We start from the raw sequence: 17582 nt of genomic DNA, 5'->3' as shown, positions 1-17582 counted from the left end.
CACACTTGATATAATGTGGTTGTGTTGCTTTATATAGGAGAAGACTTGGGACAACACAGCCTGCTTTGATTGTGACTTGATAGTGGTTGTCGACATCCAATTGGCTCATGGTACTTGAATCATGTGCCCTTGTCTTCTATACCAAATCGAGTAAGAGAGAGAGAGAGAACCTTTGCTTTGGTCCCAACATGTATCTTTACCATTCAAGGCATATTACAGTTAGTTAACCATCATGTGACCTTTTTGTCTTCATTTGATTTGAATTCTTCCCGCCATTACCATGTTGGAGTATTCGACTTGCTGAAGACGTCTCTTCATCTGCTGATGACTTGCTAAAGACTTGCTGACGACATGTGTCAACGAGCAAGTCTTCTTCAGCGAATCTCATACTTAACATAATCATCATTTAACAAAAAATTAATCACCTAGCAATTAAAAAAATTAACGGCGTCAAAGATCAACTAACGGTCAAATGATAGATATTGGTGATTGACCAACGACAATGCCAAGGTCAAAGGTATAAAAGTTCGGGATGTTACATTGCACGTGCTAGTTATTAAATTCGTGTACAATATAAATTTTTAGTATTAGTTAGTTATATCCCGAAACATTTAACTCTTACTAAAATGACAAAATTGTATCATTTCGGTCTAACAAAATTATTTGGCACCTATCGAAGAAGTCATCAGTACAATTTCCTTTTTAGTTTAAAAATACCCACCACGCATCTTTTCATTTCTAAGTCTCTCCCAACACAAACTCATCTTCACTAACCCTAAACATAACCACACGAATACATGAAATGGGAAGAGCAACAATAACAACTGCCATAATCTTTGTGTTCTTATTCTGCTTCTTGACGACATTAACCGCCAATAACTTAAAAAACTTCCGAAGATCCTTCCATACATTCAACAAAACCTTAGAACCGCTAGTCAATACCGAACTTGCGTTCCAAAAATACGCAGGAATCAACCTAAACGCATTACAAATAACCCCTGATTCCATATACAATAACGGAGTATTTGACTTTAGGTACCAATCTGGTCGAGTCATGTTCAAAAAACCATTCAAACTTTGGGATGGCTCATCAACTAATAATAACTCAACCGTGGCTTCATTTAACACATCTTTTCTTGTTAACATGTATCCTCAACCGGGTAACGGTACACCCGGTGAAGGACTAGCTTTCTTGATAGCACCCACGATAGACGTCCCACCGGATAGCTTTGGTAGGTTTCTTGGACTAACGAATGAGGAAACAGATGGTCAAAAGAGTAACGGGATCTTAGCTGTTGAGCTAGATACTGTGAAACAATCATTTGATATTGATAATAATCATATTGGACTTGATATTCATTCCATTCAGTCTGTTTTCTCTCAACCATTGTCACGAGTTAATATAACTCTGGCTCCTGGTCCGGATCCTGGATTTCATAATGTTTGGATTCAGTATGATGGTGTGAAGAAAGTTATTCGTGTTTATATTGCGGATCAAGCTGATAGAGAGTCGCCTACTCCACCTATGCCTAGAACCCCTATTATCGAATATGGACTTGATCTTAGGGGAATTGTTGATAAGAATTCGTATTTCGGATTTTCAGCTTCCACTGGAGAATTTGTTGAGCTTAACTGTGTTGCAAGATGGAATATTTCGGTATGTCACATTCATTAACTTTGTCATTAACGACATCAGTATGTATCATCTGCATCTATATGAATATCTATATCTATCTATTTCTATATCCTACATTTCTACATTATAAAATTAAACATATGTTTCATTAATTAATTATTCTTTCTATTAAGCAGTTAATAATTCTAAAATGTCCGTCTTTCTATTCATAATTTTAAACATATCTACTTGAAATACTTGTAAAATAAAATTAATTTACAGAATCTTCACTATCTTTTTTATATCAATAACATACACTACCGTGTTAAAGAAAATGTAACACGTCTAAATATTTGCATGCAACATTGACACAAAACTTTGCAGTAAGTTTCACATAATTAATTAATGGCTACGAAATTTAACTTGTACGTTTCACAGGTGGATTACTTCCCGGAGTCGAAAAGTCATACAATGACGATATTGCTTAGTGTTGGGATTCCGGTGGCGTTGGGTTTGATTGCCCTAGCTGCGTATATCGGTCATTATTTTTACAAGAAGAAATTGTTGAATAGCTTGCAATCACATATTTTGAGCCAGTTGAGGACGTTGCCAGGAATGCCGAAGGAATACGAATTCCGGGAGCTAAAGAAAGCGACGAATAACTTCGACGAAAAGAGGAAGTTGGGGCAAGGGGGTTACGGGGTGGTTTATAAGGGCGACGTGGTGAACGAAGATAACAAAGAAACCGTGGAAGTCGCCGTGAAATGGTTTTCTAGGGAAAGTCTAAAGGGTGAAGATGATTTCTTGGCTGAATTAACTATTATTAATCGTTTAAGACATAAGCATCTCGTTCGATTATTAGGTAAGTTTTTTTTTTTTAATCAGTTCTTGCTAATTTTCTATATTGTTATGGACAGTTTCTCCAATTATTTGTCACGTACACAATTAATAGTCGTCCCTATAAATCAATAATAATAAATTGACATACATGAACACTTTTTCATAAATATTTACACATTAATTAGTAACTAGTTTACATTTTCATGTACTAGCTACAATATATATAGTTCTAATTAACATAAATCTATGGAAGAAAATTAGCATTTAACTGACATAATAACTAAAGTTATTAATTTTTACCACAAGTCCATAACTAGAATTATACATCATAAACAATTCAATAAACCTTTCTTTCCTAAAATATAACTTATCAAATTCACGTAGACATATGATCACCTATTAAATAAGATCTTACGATATGTAATGGGGTATTATGTAAGGCTGATGGTAACGGTGATGATAATGGGGATTGGAATAATATGTATGACATAATCAATTGATAGTTTTAAACTTACGACTTTCTTATATCTACGTACGGGCGGCCGCAGCCTCAACTGCCATGACAAAATCAACTATGTTAGTATTTCTTTTTATTAATTAAGTATGCACATATACAAAAATTAATGTACGTATGTGTTAACTATTGTTGTATTAATAGTAGTAATTATAAACACACATCTTAGTTTACACTTACATATATTGTCGATAAGCTAGTAAAAAGATCAAAATAGTTGAGTTGTATGTGTTGCAGACCCAGCTCAAGCTATTTAGTGGTCTTAAACAACATCAATTTTGAAAGCTTAATCTATTAGCATACAAAGTAAAAAAAAAAATTAAAAGGGTACATGCTACTCTGAAGGATCTCTCTTTTTTGATGTCCGCTTATTTCCTTTTCTCAAGAGTTAGGACGTATTTCTTATGATTTGGTATAATGTTAGCATAACTATTATAAACCATAAGTCCACTATACAAAAGTTGGGGACCTTGTGGTCTTGGGGGCCCAAAACAGTTAGTTGACCCATTTACACATTGAAGCTAGCTGTGATGTCTAGAGGTGCAAATACCAGTTAACCGGTTTCGGTTAGTTTTTTTTTTACTAACCGGTTATGATTATAGGTTAACTTTCGAATCGGTTCGGTTAACCGGTTCTTTTGTGCAATTCTAGTGATGTCTTGCCATCGACATTGTATGTAAGTAATATGTAAGTTGCATCAGTATATATATGTAATATCGACGATCGTGGCGGTGACCGTGGTGACCATATTGTGGTATTAATGTAAAAGTAATTAATGTAAAAGGTGGTAGTGTAATTTTTTAAAAGATTGTTGTAAATTAATTTATTAAGAATAGTATAGTCGTATAGATGTTTCAAATGTAAATATTTAAGATAGTATATAAATGAAGTGAAAAAATAAAAATTTGACAAGTGAATTTTACCACAGACGCGTATGATGTGTGTTAATCGTACAACGAAAGGGTCCCACACTAAGCGGATCTTAAATAGCCTTTTTCACCATACCACCTCCTTCATTGAAAAATACTGTCGAGGAGAACCTACCAAGGCTCGAACTCGAGACATTGGAGTAAACTCCTCCAGGGCCCCATATTACAGGTTTAGTGAAACATTTCTGGCCACCGGGGTTTAACCTGGTTTAGAAATAACAAATGATTTATAATAAAGTAGTATAAATATATAGATTAAGGTATACGGAGTAATAAACTAGTAACATCATATTTTTATTGGTCACTACCGGACGCTTTTCCACAGTGACATCATGTTTTTTTAATTATTGAATTGGGCAGGTTGGTGTCACAAAAATGGGAAGCTTCTACTAGTCTACGAGTACATGCGAAAAGGCAGCCTTGACATGCACTTATTCACATTGACTGGTGACCCATTGAGCTGGACCTTGCGGGGCAAGATCTTAATCGGTGTCGCATCTGCTCTCCACTACCTTCACTACGAATATGACCAAAAAGTTGTTCACCGTGACATCAAGGCTAGCAATATCATGCTGGATTCTAATTTCAATGCCCGTTTGGGTGATTTTGGGCTTGCACGTGCCCTTGATAACGAAAAAACATCCTATGCTGAGGCTGCAGGCGTTCTTGGAACCGTTGGTTACATTGCCCCCGAATGCTTCCTCACTGGAAAAGCAACTCAATATTCTGATATCTACGCGTTTGGTGCACTACTTATTGAGGTCGTTACTGGCCAACGACCAGGAACAAAAGTCAACGGGTTCCAATTCATGGTTGACTATGTATGGTCGTTGTATCGGGAAGGGCATATCTTGGATATTGTTGATCAGAGAATTGCAAACGACTATGACCCCGAAGAAGCCCAACGGCTCTTGTTATTAGGACTAGCTTGCTCTCACCCTATAGCAAGTGAAAGGCCCGAAACTCATACTATTGTGCAAATATTAAATGGGTCAATTTCAGTACCACCAGTTCCTCCCTTTAAGCCAGCTTTTGTTTGGCCTGCAATGATGTCTACCGATGACATGTCGCTAGCTACCTCAATATCCACAACCCCATTGACCATGCCTCGATAGGAGACTATTCGGAGTCCCCTGAGAAAATTACACGGGCTACAGGGACCTGTCCATGGTTTTAATTCTTATGCTACAACTGTAATTAACCTTGGGGGTGATTCTTCATATACTGTTTTTTTAAAAATATTTGATATTATAGTTTATAAACAATACATTTGCCTGTATTATATTTTTCAGTTATATCTTGTGGTATCCAAAACAGAAGTTAATAAGTTATATATGTTACTCAGGTGTCTGGTATCGGGACATATAACGTTTTTTGTTTGCGGTCATATGTAAAATGTAGAACGTGTTCAATAATAAGATCCTCATGCTCAGTACACTAGCTCACAAACAGCTTGTGCTTTTGAGATTGATCGAATCTTCCGAACAAAGACTCACCCGAATAATTATGTGTATTGGCTGGTCAATAATTAAGCAAAATTTATCAATATTTAACAAACTAATTGTTTATATTATGAAATTAACCAAAAAATGTTTTGAGTCAAGATAACCCAACTCCCTTTTAACAAAACAAATGTTGTAGATTCATCACCATCTAAGAAAAACAGGAAGTTGTGTATCTTGGATCGGGTAATAATACAAATTAATATCGAACAAACAAACATGTATACGTATTCACTAAAAGCATAACGATTAGCTGTATTGAAAACCTAAGCCGAACTATAAGCGTTAAATGCATTTATACTTAGGAGCCGAGCTATAACAAATAAACTATTTCATGTATGGAATACCAATGAACCAAACTAACAAATGATATGAATTGTGATCTATTGAAAATATGAAAAAAAGTTGAAAACTAAAGAATAAATCCCTTGGATCCACCAAAATCAATGATCAAGATTAAAATAGCCACCGCCACCGTTCTTTCCCGCCACCACCAACACTATTCTTCCCTACTCTCGACACGACGCCACCACGGTCATTTAAACCGTCATCTTTATCCAATGATTGTATGGAACTGGCTCAGCCCCAAAGGTATTCATAGAGAGGAGATGGAGGGGTGCTAGGTTATAGGGTGGTTAGTGATCTCCGGTACCTGACTACCTGAGCCACACTTAGCGGTGTGGGTACTGCCGTTAGCCACGTGTGGCCTCGGAGATGATGGTGATCGGAGATGGAGGTGGTGGCAGCAACGGAGAGGAGAGGATAGAATGAGAGAAAGATATGTCACATCAATCTTAGTCAATGAATGAAACGATCAAATTCTTAAGATGTGTTTCTTGCTTTTCAACTTAATGATGGTTTTCAAATGAACATTTATCTGTAAGTTAAATGCAAAAAGCCAAAATTGATAATTAAAGAACACAACCAAATAACGAATATCAAGTTGCCTAAAACCAAATAATGATTTTAACTAATCAAATACCGAACTGAACTAAGCAATGACTAAAAGACAACACAAATTTACAAAACAAGATCGATTACTCACCCGATTCACTATTTAGCCTCGATTTTGAGCAATATCAAATACGAACTTTGAATATGTACCACATTACCACTTAGTTTGATTTTAATATTACTGGACTAAGATCAAACTAGTTGGAATTAAGTTGTTAGTTCAAGTGAAAGTTTGTACAATAGAGGTCATGAATTAAAAAAAAGAGAGTGAATGCGAGAAATTGTTGTAGAGAGAGATGATAACGATTTTTTCAATCATGTGAAAGTTGTATTTGGTTACAGGGGGAAAATGTTATCTATAGTCTAAAGTCTAAACACAACATGAAGGAAACTACATATCAAGTCCCTAAACTTAATTACAATCACTAAAGTAAATGTGCTAACATGTATCCATGGTTCACAAGTCGGCTAATTAACAGCATAATATGCTTTGACCATGCAGCGAGAGTGTGCCGTGCGTCCCTCAGCCAAGACAACAATTGCAATAATCCTGAAAAGGCATTCGGTTCAGTACTTCAGTTAACAGATCAAACCAGATCCATGCCAGGGTCACCACAATTAGTCCATTTCTTTTTCTTTGGTCTTTAAGTTATGAGTAACTAATATATACCCAATGTGGGTCACTTGGTAGAGACTCTTGCTTCTTGGAGTAAGAATTAAGGTTCAATTTATGGCATGAAGTAGTTTAACATTATTTGGGGTAGTTTTAAGAATAAAAACGTATATGCTGTTAGGAAAAAAAAAAAAAAGTAATACAAATATATGATGATTACAAAAAATGTACCTAACAAAACAAGAGGTAGTTCTAAATAAAAATATGTATGATTACAAAAACGGTATATCTAACATAATAAATTAATTGTATTTAGTAGAGTATTTAAGGATATAAGCATTTGAACATACTTTGGGCAAATTTTTAACCACCCAGTAAAAATAAAAAACCAAATCTACATACTCAGACAATGGCTAATATTGCGGCCTCATAGTAAAAAACATGAAAGCTGGCTATAAATGACAAGCAAATGAGGTGACTTACCAAGTAAGAGCCTAAACTGAAGAAGATTAATTCTGTTGCTTACAGACTTCAACATACAATCTGTCATGATGGGAGATACAAACGTCAACAAAACCCATGATAATAAAATGATACAAACCAGATCGAATAAGAATAAAAATAACAAAATATACAGGATAAATGGTTTATCTTTTGTGTGTGATAGCTCAATTAGCAAACCATCACAAACAAAAGATATAGACTAGATAATAAAGATATCTATTTACTTGTCTAATAATAATAATGAATGATAGAATGATATTATTCATTAATTATAATATCCTAATATATCATAAAACTAACCATAAAGTGATATCAAAATACGTATAATGTGCAACAGCTTGTCCAATTCTATAAAGAGTTAAAGCAACTTGCAATAATAGCAACCGGCTTTACTTGATTCAAATGTGTCACTAACCTAAGATATTGTAACTAGTATCATCCAACTCTGGAAAGTCATAACAAAACCTACTTAAGAATACTCATTAGTCATTACAACTTCATAGCATACATAATATGTTTCGGCGGAATTTGAAAACTACAATAAGGCAACAAAATTTTGAGGTCCAATCAACTACCGTAATAGAAATGAAGTAATATGCATTGCTATTTGCCCATCAAACTTACCAGCATCAGAACTTCGCTTTGAAGATAGACCATCTAATGCATAGTTGGCATAAATTAGTAGGCGCACACGTGAAGGGAAACCCAACTTGCTAGTTAAAGACCTGATAAGTGCACTGATGCATAAAAATAGATAAATCAGTTAAGAAGCAATTGGTGGACATGGAGAGGCAGTAACAGACTAGCAGGGTTAAGTTTGTAGGAAGTACTCTGTACGCAATACTGTAAGAAACTCAGAAGGTAAAGATTCCATAAATTCTGATATATTCCCAACTGTTAGCAGCTTCACTTCCTCTTTTAGATTTGTTTTCTCTTCAACAGACATTCCGTCCCCAAGACCAGCTTTACTGTCCCTCATAAAAAGTGATGTCAATTCATGAGAATTGAGAAACATAATTTTTGCAGAACCCTAAACAGGGTAATGGCCATACTGTTTTCGGGTTAAAGCTACCCCTTCCTACACAGCTCATAACAGCTCAGTTTGGGTTTACCCACAAACATTGTTTCCCTTCTTTTATTTCATTATGTAAAAAACTAACAAATTAACTATGATCACCGTAATCATTCAATAACACAATTTCGATCATCCTCTTGGTATAAATCCTACTATAAAGAACAAATCACAGGTATAAACTTGCTATATTTATCGATGCTTGCAAAGAGATAATAAGAATACAACTGTTATTCGCTTCATTTCTGAAGTACAATACATGCATATATATATATATATATATACATACTTTCCTAAAAGGTGTCCATAGCAGTCATACTGGTTTGTTAAATGGGTGCCAAGACAGTTACATAACTGTCTGCCATATTACATTTACATAGGCAACCTTTTATTTACCGATAATAAATACTAGGCACCAACCTACTTTTCAGGCTTGACATACTTAACTCAAAAGTTTAGGTTAACTATCAACATACTCAACCCATAACATCCAAAAAGAAGCAACACAGTCCCATTTCTACCACACCACTTCCTACCCTCTATTGGCAATGGTTTTAGGAGGTGGTATACATGATAAACAGTATAATTTGTTTCTATTCAATTAAAGCTAAAAAAAATTCATCCCATTTGATTGAAATCGTATTTGACCCATTCCCTTTTTATTTAAAACAGTATTTATTTGCAAAGTTTAGGATTGAAAACAGCCGCAAATCAACTCCTTTTTAAGTAAATAGATCATAATTGCCACATCTAAGGAACACGAATCACCTGTTAATTGTTCTTCCCGTGAATATGAGGGGAAGATATTTAGCGTATTTCCCAATACCAAAGTATTGGCCTACTTGTTCGATTTTATGTGAATCCAAAAGAATCAATGCTTTCCAAAGTTGGCAGTAGTTGACTCTGAATTCTTCATCTAAACTTTTGTAAATCCCATGATCCAAAAGAACTGCATAATGGAACTTCCAATACACATCAGGATACATGTAACTCTAAAAAATCAAACACCAACATATTTAAAAGCTATTGCAACATACCTAAAATAAATCCTTCTTTTTCATCCGGGGAAACTAATATATTACCAGGATGTGGATCTCCATGTACAAAACCATGGACAAATACCATTTCAGCAAATGCTTCTGTCAATACTTTTGCAACCTAATATAAAAATAGAAGACAGTAGAGAATCAAAATCTATATCTACATTAACAAGATTAATTGTTAACAAGAGGTGCTGGTAAAATGTATTTATAACCTTAGAACTTAGATAGGGTATTAAATGGTACGGTTTTCAGCTCTCATTCTATTAAACCAAGCTGATTTGAGCTTTTATTCATCAAATGGAACGCAACTTATAGTATTTTCATTATCTGTTTGAATTCAGTTTCTATTTAGATTAACCAAATCTAGAGATTTTATAATGTAGCTTTTACAAAAAGCTAGAGAGTTAAAAACATATAGTTTCAAAAAAAAAAAAAATTTTAAAAAGATCCCCTTAACGTTAGGTAAATAATCTGACATTTTGCACCAAAGAATATATAGATTCTTATAACTATGCATCAATTAGTGCTTCCAAATGGCAAAAAATGGGACTAGTAGAAAGAATGGTGTTGCTATATCAAACTAAAAGAAAAACAACCTTTCTTGAATCAATTCCCATTTCCCGAATAAATTCCAAATCATCTATCTGAAAATCAAGAAACCACATATATATTGAAATAAGTACACATATCAACTATGAATCTATAACACAGGCACACCCCGGTTTTAACCAACTCCAGTGAAGATAAAGGTTGGTTGTCTTTCGACAAGTAGATAAAACTCAGATGAATCACGGCAACAACTCTTTGAAGTCTATAGTCCTATTTTGCTATAAAAATAAATGAGGAATTCCTATAGTCATCAATATCATCACCCATAAGCTATATAGTTAATTACTAGAATAGCGGCATAGCGGTCAAGGTCTGATATATGATATATCGATATATCGGTTATAGCGGTGATATAACGGTGGTAAAGCAGTAATTAATATATCATGCAATATCTATATATATATAATACTTAATACTTAACATATTTAATAAAAATATCACAAGTCTTTAAAAATATCAATATTGAAGGGTTGTTCTTGCCAAACATGAAAAAATAGAAGTCCTAAGGGGTGTTATGTAGTTGACTATCTCGATTTTCTGTGATGCTTCTGATCCTATCTTCATCTTCTACCTCTAGATCTTCTTCTTCTACCTCTACGTCTAGCGAAATCTTCTTTCCCAAGTCAATTATGCTATTTTAAACCTTTTTTGTCTTAAAATCCGTTACTATGAACAACACCTTAAATAGCGGGATATCACCGCTATTTAGAAATCAAAATATCGGAGTAATAGCGGTAAATAGCGTCGATAATAGCAGAACCGCTATAGCCCCGCTATAATGCCACAAAGCTCATATCAGTAACCAGAAAAGTTGCTACTGGATATAAAATAGCTGATCGATAATTGAAACAGAATATGATTGGGAATAGTTGAATTTAGACGAAAACTACACGTATCACAACAAATGGAGAGGTATAAGAGATAAACAAATGTATCAAGCGCTGCGGACCCGTGACTTATAGGACCAACATACACAGATTTACATTCTAACCATTCAAAAATGATATACATGACATTTCACAGTATAGGTTATCAAGAAAAAGGCCAAAAATTCCAAATTTCAATACACACCTGTATTTTCAACACCTTTTTAGGTGGCTACTTGATATATTTACTAGTACAATAGATCAAAACTCCATTTATCAACCCCAATCTACGAATTTTTGAACACGAGTGACTTAAAATGAGACTTCTATGCTGCATAAGCTATACAATATTACTAATTGGTCAGATTCCATAATAGTTAAATTCCCTATGTTCATATGAAGATATTCGAACGGTGCATAATAGCCATATCCAATTTTATTTAAGTTGATGTCATTCTCATTATTACTTTTTAGTTTATTATACCCAAATGATTACTTAGTTTTTAGCTTAAATTGATTTAGATCAAGTTGAATTACACAAAGGACACGATCATGCATTTGCTTGTTGTCTTTCACATAAATTTTACTATAGTAAGAAAACTTCATAGCTTTTCTCATTGTTCTCTAATTATGGAGTAAACATATCTAATAATTTAGTTTTATTGATTGACCTGTAAATTCCCAAGTTCAGTTATAAAAATGTTTAGTCTATTTGTTATTTCATTATTTACAAGACCAGATTATTTGTTTTTTACTGTGGAAAATCTCAATAAATACGATCATACCTCATATCGTATATTGTCGTTGGCTCTTCGGACTATAAAATAGACTAATCAACCCCCACTGCCAAACAACTTGTAAAAAGCAACATAAAGCATCATTCTCGGCTTCTCAAATAGTCACATGACAGCTTTATACTGGTTTCTTAACCGGGGAAAAAATAATCAATAATGTGGAAATAGTAAAGAAGCTTACGCTTGATGATCCTTTGTATCAATATAAATATTTTGCAAAATAAGCTTGTCCCATATCAAGAGAAACCTGTTTATAGGTTTACATATTATTTAGTTATGATTACATTGGGGAATACCTTAACAGTAATAGATACAATTAGATATCAAGCATCTTAAATCCAACAGAACCAAGGATCTATATTGTACAGAATACAACATGTATAAATTCAACCATCTAATATATGAGGGAGTTCATTAGTTCAATTATTTCCAATAATTAATCAGTTCAAAGTAGAACCAGAACCCTAGAGATAGTTTTCGGAGGTTTACAAGACGACTTTGCACGGTAGTGTAACCTTGCGTTTGGTTAAATCAATTGACTGACTTTAACATTTTCTTGCAGGAAATATGACAACTTATCTGGAAAACTTGATGCAAATTACTTTCTAAATCTTCATGCATAAGGACAGACAGATCACTCATGAATAAAAAAAGCATATAAAACCCTGATATTTGGCAAAAGGTATAGGGAATTCCAATGAATGAGATACTAACCTTCCGTCCCTTGCAATACTGCATAGTCAAAACCTGGCTAGTGGTAAGTTCCTGGGTGTATAAATGTGAAGTTCAGTCCACATCACTCAAAAGTTCATGGCATAATTATAGACCCATAGAATGAAGATACAAACCTGAAAAACCTTAGGGACTATGACTCTACTATTATTTTTGAAGTTTGTTGCAGTTCTGAATGAATTTTTTGCCTCCTCAGTAAAATCTGTGCACCAAGTTCGTTTAGTACATGCTGATACGAACCCATGAATTATTAATTTATAAGAACATGAATTATTAGTTAGCATTTGCAACTTCAGGGTAATATTCTTTTCAAACAGTCAAAATGTCAAATACCACTGAACTTATAACTATTGCAACTAATTACTATAGCAATGCTTGATCCCATGACTAGAAAGTACTAAGAGCTACAAATGCCATAAGAGCTACAAATGCCAGCACTGTTGTGTCTTTACACCCCATACTCGAGTACTCGCGAGTGAAAATTTTACAACAAAATACACGTACCTAAGGTAAAACTGAAACTAATGCTCAAAAGTATGGTATATAAATATAATAACCAGTTTTTAAGGTTGGTTTAGCTCACCAAGTTCTAAAGCAATCAGCTCTGAAAATTCAGATACCATCCACTTAAATCTGTATTCTGGAAAAAGCTGCAGAAAGAAAAACAAACGAATGTTTATAGCAGACCGGATATAGCAGAAGATAACTCCAAGGTTATGTTTAAGATGAGACGAGTTTCAGGTCCAATGGAGGATATCCAATTCAGTGGAGCTTGTGATCATGATTATCATCATTATTTTGGCTGGATATGTAGTGGTGGCAATAACTTATTTGTAACAAATTGGGCATGATCAGCACCATTAAGATCTATTGAGGTACCATGAGTAATTTACGTGATATCCTTATATTGTTTATAAAATGAGTTGACATGAAAGTGATCTAGTCCATATATATGATGAACAACACCAGCAAACCAAGTCACAACTTAAATATCGGCTATGTTAGAAAGAGAGTAAAATTATACAACCAAAATAACAGCATGGTTCCATGCATACCCATGTGACCCATTTGGCTGCTAGAGACATCGTTGCAATGTCCATTCTCATCCGATCTTTTAAACCAGGATATTGGACCTGCATTTAGAGCATTTAATGTTCAACTCACACTTTACGGTTCACCAATCTATTGTAAAGAACAAGCCATGCAATAGAAAGATGTGATTCAGACAAGAAAATACAACAAAAAAGTAAACATTGCCAATTAGATACCTAAATCTCAGATCAAAAATCATGACACAGAGAAATTATAATATTAAACATTTAACCACAAAATATGATTTCTAGTGGTGCCAAAAAGTTGAATTGAAGGGAAGACTGAATGAAAACTAACGAGCTCAATTTATACAATATACTCTTCCTTTTACTATTTAAAATCCTATGTGATTAAAAAAAAGTTTTTCCTTTTAACAAAACAGTTACATATAATATGATTGTTTACGGATTTACTTGTAAATATGATACAAAACCAACTAGGCTTTGGATTTGTGTAATAGGGTTGCAACCTTGCAAATATGGTTACTTGCGAAAAACATTCTCTTATGAAATGTAGAATTACTATGTCATTTGTGTCTGTCTAAATATACATACTGAAAACCAGTTCACATATCAAGAAACACAAATAGGTGTAAAGACAAAGTAAAAGAGAGAAAGTCAAGATGAAAAATAATCTTTGACCGACCTTAAGCACTACTTCCTGATGGTCCTTGAGTAACGCACGGTGCACTTGTGCTATGGATGCAGCAGCAATAGGTTTTTCATCAATAGACAAAAAACTGATACACCACATAGAATATCAACTATTGAGTTTTGGCATATATTCCAGGCAAAAGTTCACCAAAAAACTGATATAGATTAACCCATCTATTAGTAACAACTTACATCTCTTCCAAATCTGATCCAAGATTGTTAACAAGTACTTCTTTTATTGCTTGAAATGAGCAAGGAACTGCCTAAAGTATTAACAAACATCTATTAAGCAGAGACCAAACAAAGAGACTTGTGACCAGTTAAGAAAATACAGACCTGATCCTGCAATGATGCAAGAGTAGATGAGTACTCATTGGGGACTTGCCTCATGGATGCTACAAACTGACCAGCTTTAATATAGAATCCTTGGTTCATCTCACATAGTTTCAATATCCTCTTGGCTGAGCGTAGATGAACCTTAATCAATGAAAAACATGAATGACATATTAGAGTGCGACGTATAAAAACAACACTGCTCTTCCGTCCCAATTTCATTGGCCACTTCTTAAAAAAGTTAGATATAACTTGTTAACTTTCCTCTGAGACCCCCTAACTAAATTTATAATTACAAAACTCAAAGGGATATTTCATTATTGGTCAAGGGTAAAACCATTATTTTCATAACAAGCAACATGCGATAATTACACGTTTCTTAAACTACGTATATTTGTCAAGTGGACAATCAAAGTAGTTAGAAGGGTGACGATGTTATTATGTGTTTTTTCAGAAGCAGATAACACGAGCTTAAGGTTTTGAATTGAGTGAATGACATATAGATAAGGTTAGAATTTAGTAAAGCTTAAGGCCGAAGGGATGGATCACTATACAAGTCTTATTAATATGACAATCTGAAATCTGGATAACTGCCATCCTTTTGAGTTACAATTATTAAGTAACAACGGGATTCAACCTATTTACCCAAATTAGATTCTACAAAACAGTTTATGTTGCTAGAAATTACTGATGATAAGGCATCTCAATAAACAGGTTGAAAAAGATACTACAACTTTATTGTAGGGATTGTATAACTCTAATTAACGGCATAATAACAAAAATATTAAAATATGACGATGAAAAGTGAATAGATTTTCAGACATAAAATCACTTGCCCTTTTTTAAATAGTACCAACCAAGCCAAAGACAAACAAAAAAGAGACTTATTATGAACAACAGTGTATCAACACAAGATGGAGTAAAAGAAACAGGAGAGCACATAAAGACCTTCATTATTCAGCTGTATGATTATGTTTCCGGTTAAGGAATAGTATACTTGTTACTGAATACACGTAGTAAAAAGGAGATCAAATTTAGATACTGGCTAAGCGTCTAGATATCTACGAGGGAAAGAATTGGATATGGTAAGCAGCATGAACATATATAAGTTTAAAAGGCAGGGCAGACATATAAACAATGATAACTACTAGTTATTTATGGTCTTAAAGAGCAGATGAAGTTGATTGTTTTCCTAATTTATTGTGGATACAAGTGGTCAAGTGATTTATGGAATAGCATGAATAATGTTATAGAACTACCAATTGATCATAGGTCAACTGGCACCATCACCATGTGACTGCATAGGCCCACAGATGAATGCTATAAGCACACCTTTAAGCACATTTCTTAAAAATAAAACAGCGACATCATTAGCACTAGCATTGTTCATCGAAACTGTTAAAACATTCTCGATTTTCCAATCTATAAAAGACTGCTCTATTTATTTTCCAATGTCAACCCCTTTATGACTATCAAGTTGTTTAAAACTCTGACACTTTTTTCCTTAACTTCCATTCATTGTCTATAATTGGACTGTTGAGTAGAAGTCCAACCATCAATGGTCAAACATATTCTACCAATGTTTCTTTTAATAAAGTCACGAACCTTTTCCTTCTCCTCAAGAAACAAGTCATAAGCAGCTATGGTCATAGTACTTCTACAAAGAATTTCAAGCCAAACGGCTGGAAAACGCTATTATAATGTCTAAACCCTTTATTTTCCACAAAACTGAAAGGAAGCTCATCTACAACTATCATACATCTAGTTAGTACTACTTGTCGACATAGTTGTTAGACTCGTACGAGTCGAGTCAGAATATGGATAAAAAGTGACAACTCGGTTGGTGTATCGGACTGGCCCAAAGGCAAGTGGAGAAACTATATTTTGTGATCCATGTGTGGAAATGGTGAGTCATCGGACATCAATTTTTTGTGGTGTGCGCTCTGGGTATCAGGACGGTACATGGGACCAGAGTATTCCCACCCATTTACCCCCTTTTTTTTGTTATGAAACTCCGTCAGCTAGGCTGACGGTCCGTGATTGAGGCAAGTTGAGCCAAAAAGAGGTTAGGTATAAAAAAAAATAAAAAATAAAAATAAAAATAAATAAAATAAAAAAAAAATCCATTGCAGTCAGTCATAAATCGGATTGAAGTACTTATAGGGTCCTATGAACATACGAGTACATATTTTTTTTAGAACCGCATTCTAATCTAGTCCTACTCCTAAATTACACGCTTGCCTGGGATGAAACCCAGGACTCTCGAAAAATCCCTATTACCCAGGTGGAACCCCCAAGGTCAAAGACGTTACCAATGGGCCACCAACCCCATTGGCAACATATGAGTACATATAATTTCGAAAATTATATATTTATAGAAATTTCAATTGGATGAATTACCACTAATCCTATTGTTAGTCACTCCCACAGGTGTGATTGAACAATGACATTATGAAGATAATATTTGCACCTGAGATAATATTTGTGTATACTGAAGGGAATCTTCAGCCGGAGATAAGCCGTATAACGAGTACTTGTAATCAGCAACATTTGCAATAATCTGTAAACAAACAAAAAAAAAAAAAGATGATGATGATGATGATGATGATATAAAAATAAAAATAAAAATTAGAAAATAGATAAGAAAAAGAAAGAAAGGAACAGTATAGAAAGAGCGAGAGGAGCGCAGGAGGAATGAAGGAGAGTTGTTGTTGTCGGTTTGAGGAAGAAGAGAGAAGGTGGATGGGGCACCGGTCGTCGTCGTCACAACTGCGGCGGATGATATCATCATCGTCATCACAAGTTTCCACCGCCTCATCCCCCCGCCTTCTCCGTTTACTTGCTTACCTGGAGGAGGAGGAGGAGTGGGTATTAGCGTGGCATAAAAATCTTTTGTCTGGGCATATGGTATGGAGGA

General features: G+C 34.4%; 1 protein-coding gene and 1 pseudogene across 1 annotated transcript; one reads left to right on the top strand and one right to left on the bottom strand.

The window, feature by feature from the left end:
- Positions 1 to 802: 802 nt before the first annotated feature.
- On the top strand, positions 803 to 5095 carry LOC122610217 (annotated as a pseudogene).
- Positions 5096 to 6635: 1540 nt separating this feature from the next.
- On the bottom strand, positions 6636 to 17582 carry LOC122579002 (aarF domain-containing protein kinase 1). Its single transcript, XM_043751080.1, has 16 exons — positions 17328 to 17582; positions 17136 to 17225; positions 14669 to 14809; positions 14525 to 14595; positions 14325 to 14418; positions 13643 to 13720; positions 13171 to 13237; positions 12704 to 12789; positions 12570 to 12620; positions 10183 to 10230; positions 9581 to 9701; positions 9312 to 9492; positions 8302 to 8439; positions 8096 to 8208; positions 7451 to 7510; positions 6636 to 6904 (listed from the first exon to the last, which is right to left on the bottom strand). Exons 1-16 carry the CDS (start codon positions 17481 to 17483, stop codon positions 6780 to 6782), a joined length of 1620 nt encoding a protein of 539 aa, XP_043607015.1. The 5' UTR covers positions 17484 to 17582; the 3' UTR covers positions 6636 to 6779.

Source organism: Erigeron canadensis, chromosome 8, assembly GCF_010389155.1.
Source record: "Erigeron canadensis isolate Cc75 chromosome 8, C_canadensis_v1, whole genome shotgun sequence".
In the NCBI taxonomy this organism is placed as follows: domain Eukaryota; kingdom Viridiplantae; phylum Streptophyta; class Magnoliopsida; order Asterales; family Asteraceae; genus Erigeron; species Erigeron canadensis.
The sequence above is the reverse complement of the archived record's forward strand: the minus strand, read 5'-3'. Positions and strand labels throughout refer to the sequence as shown.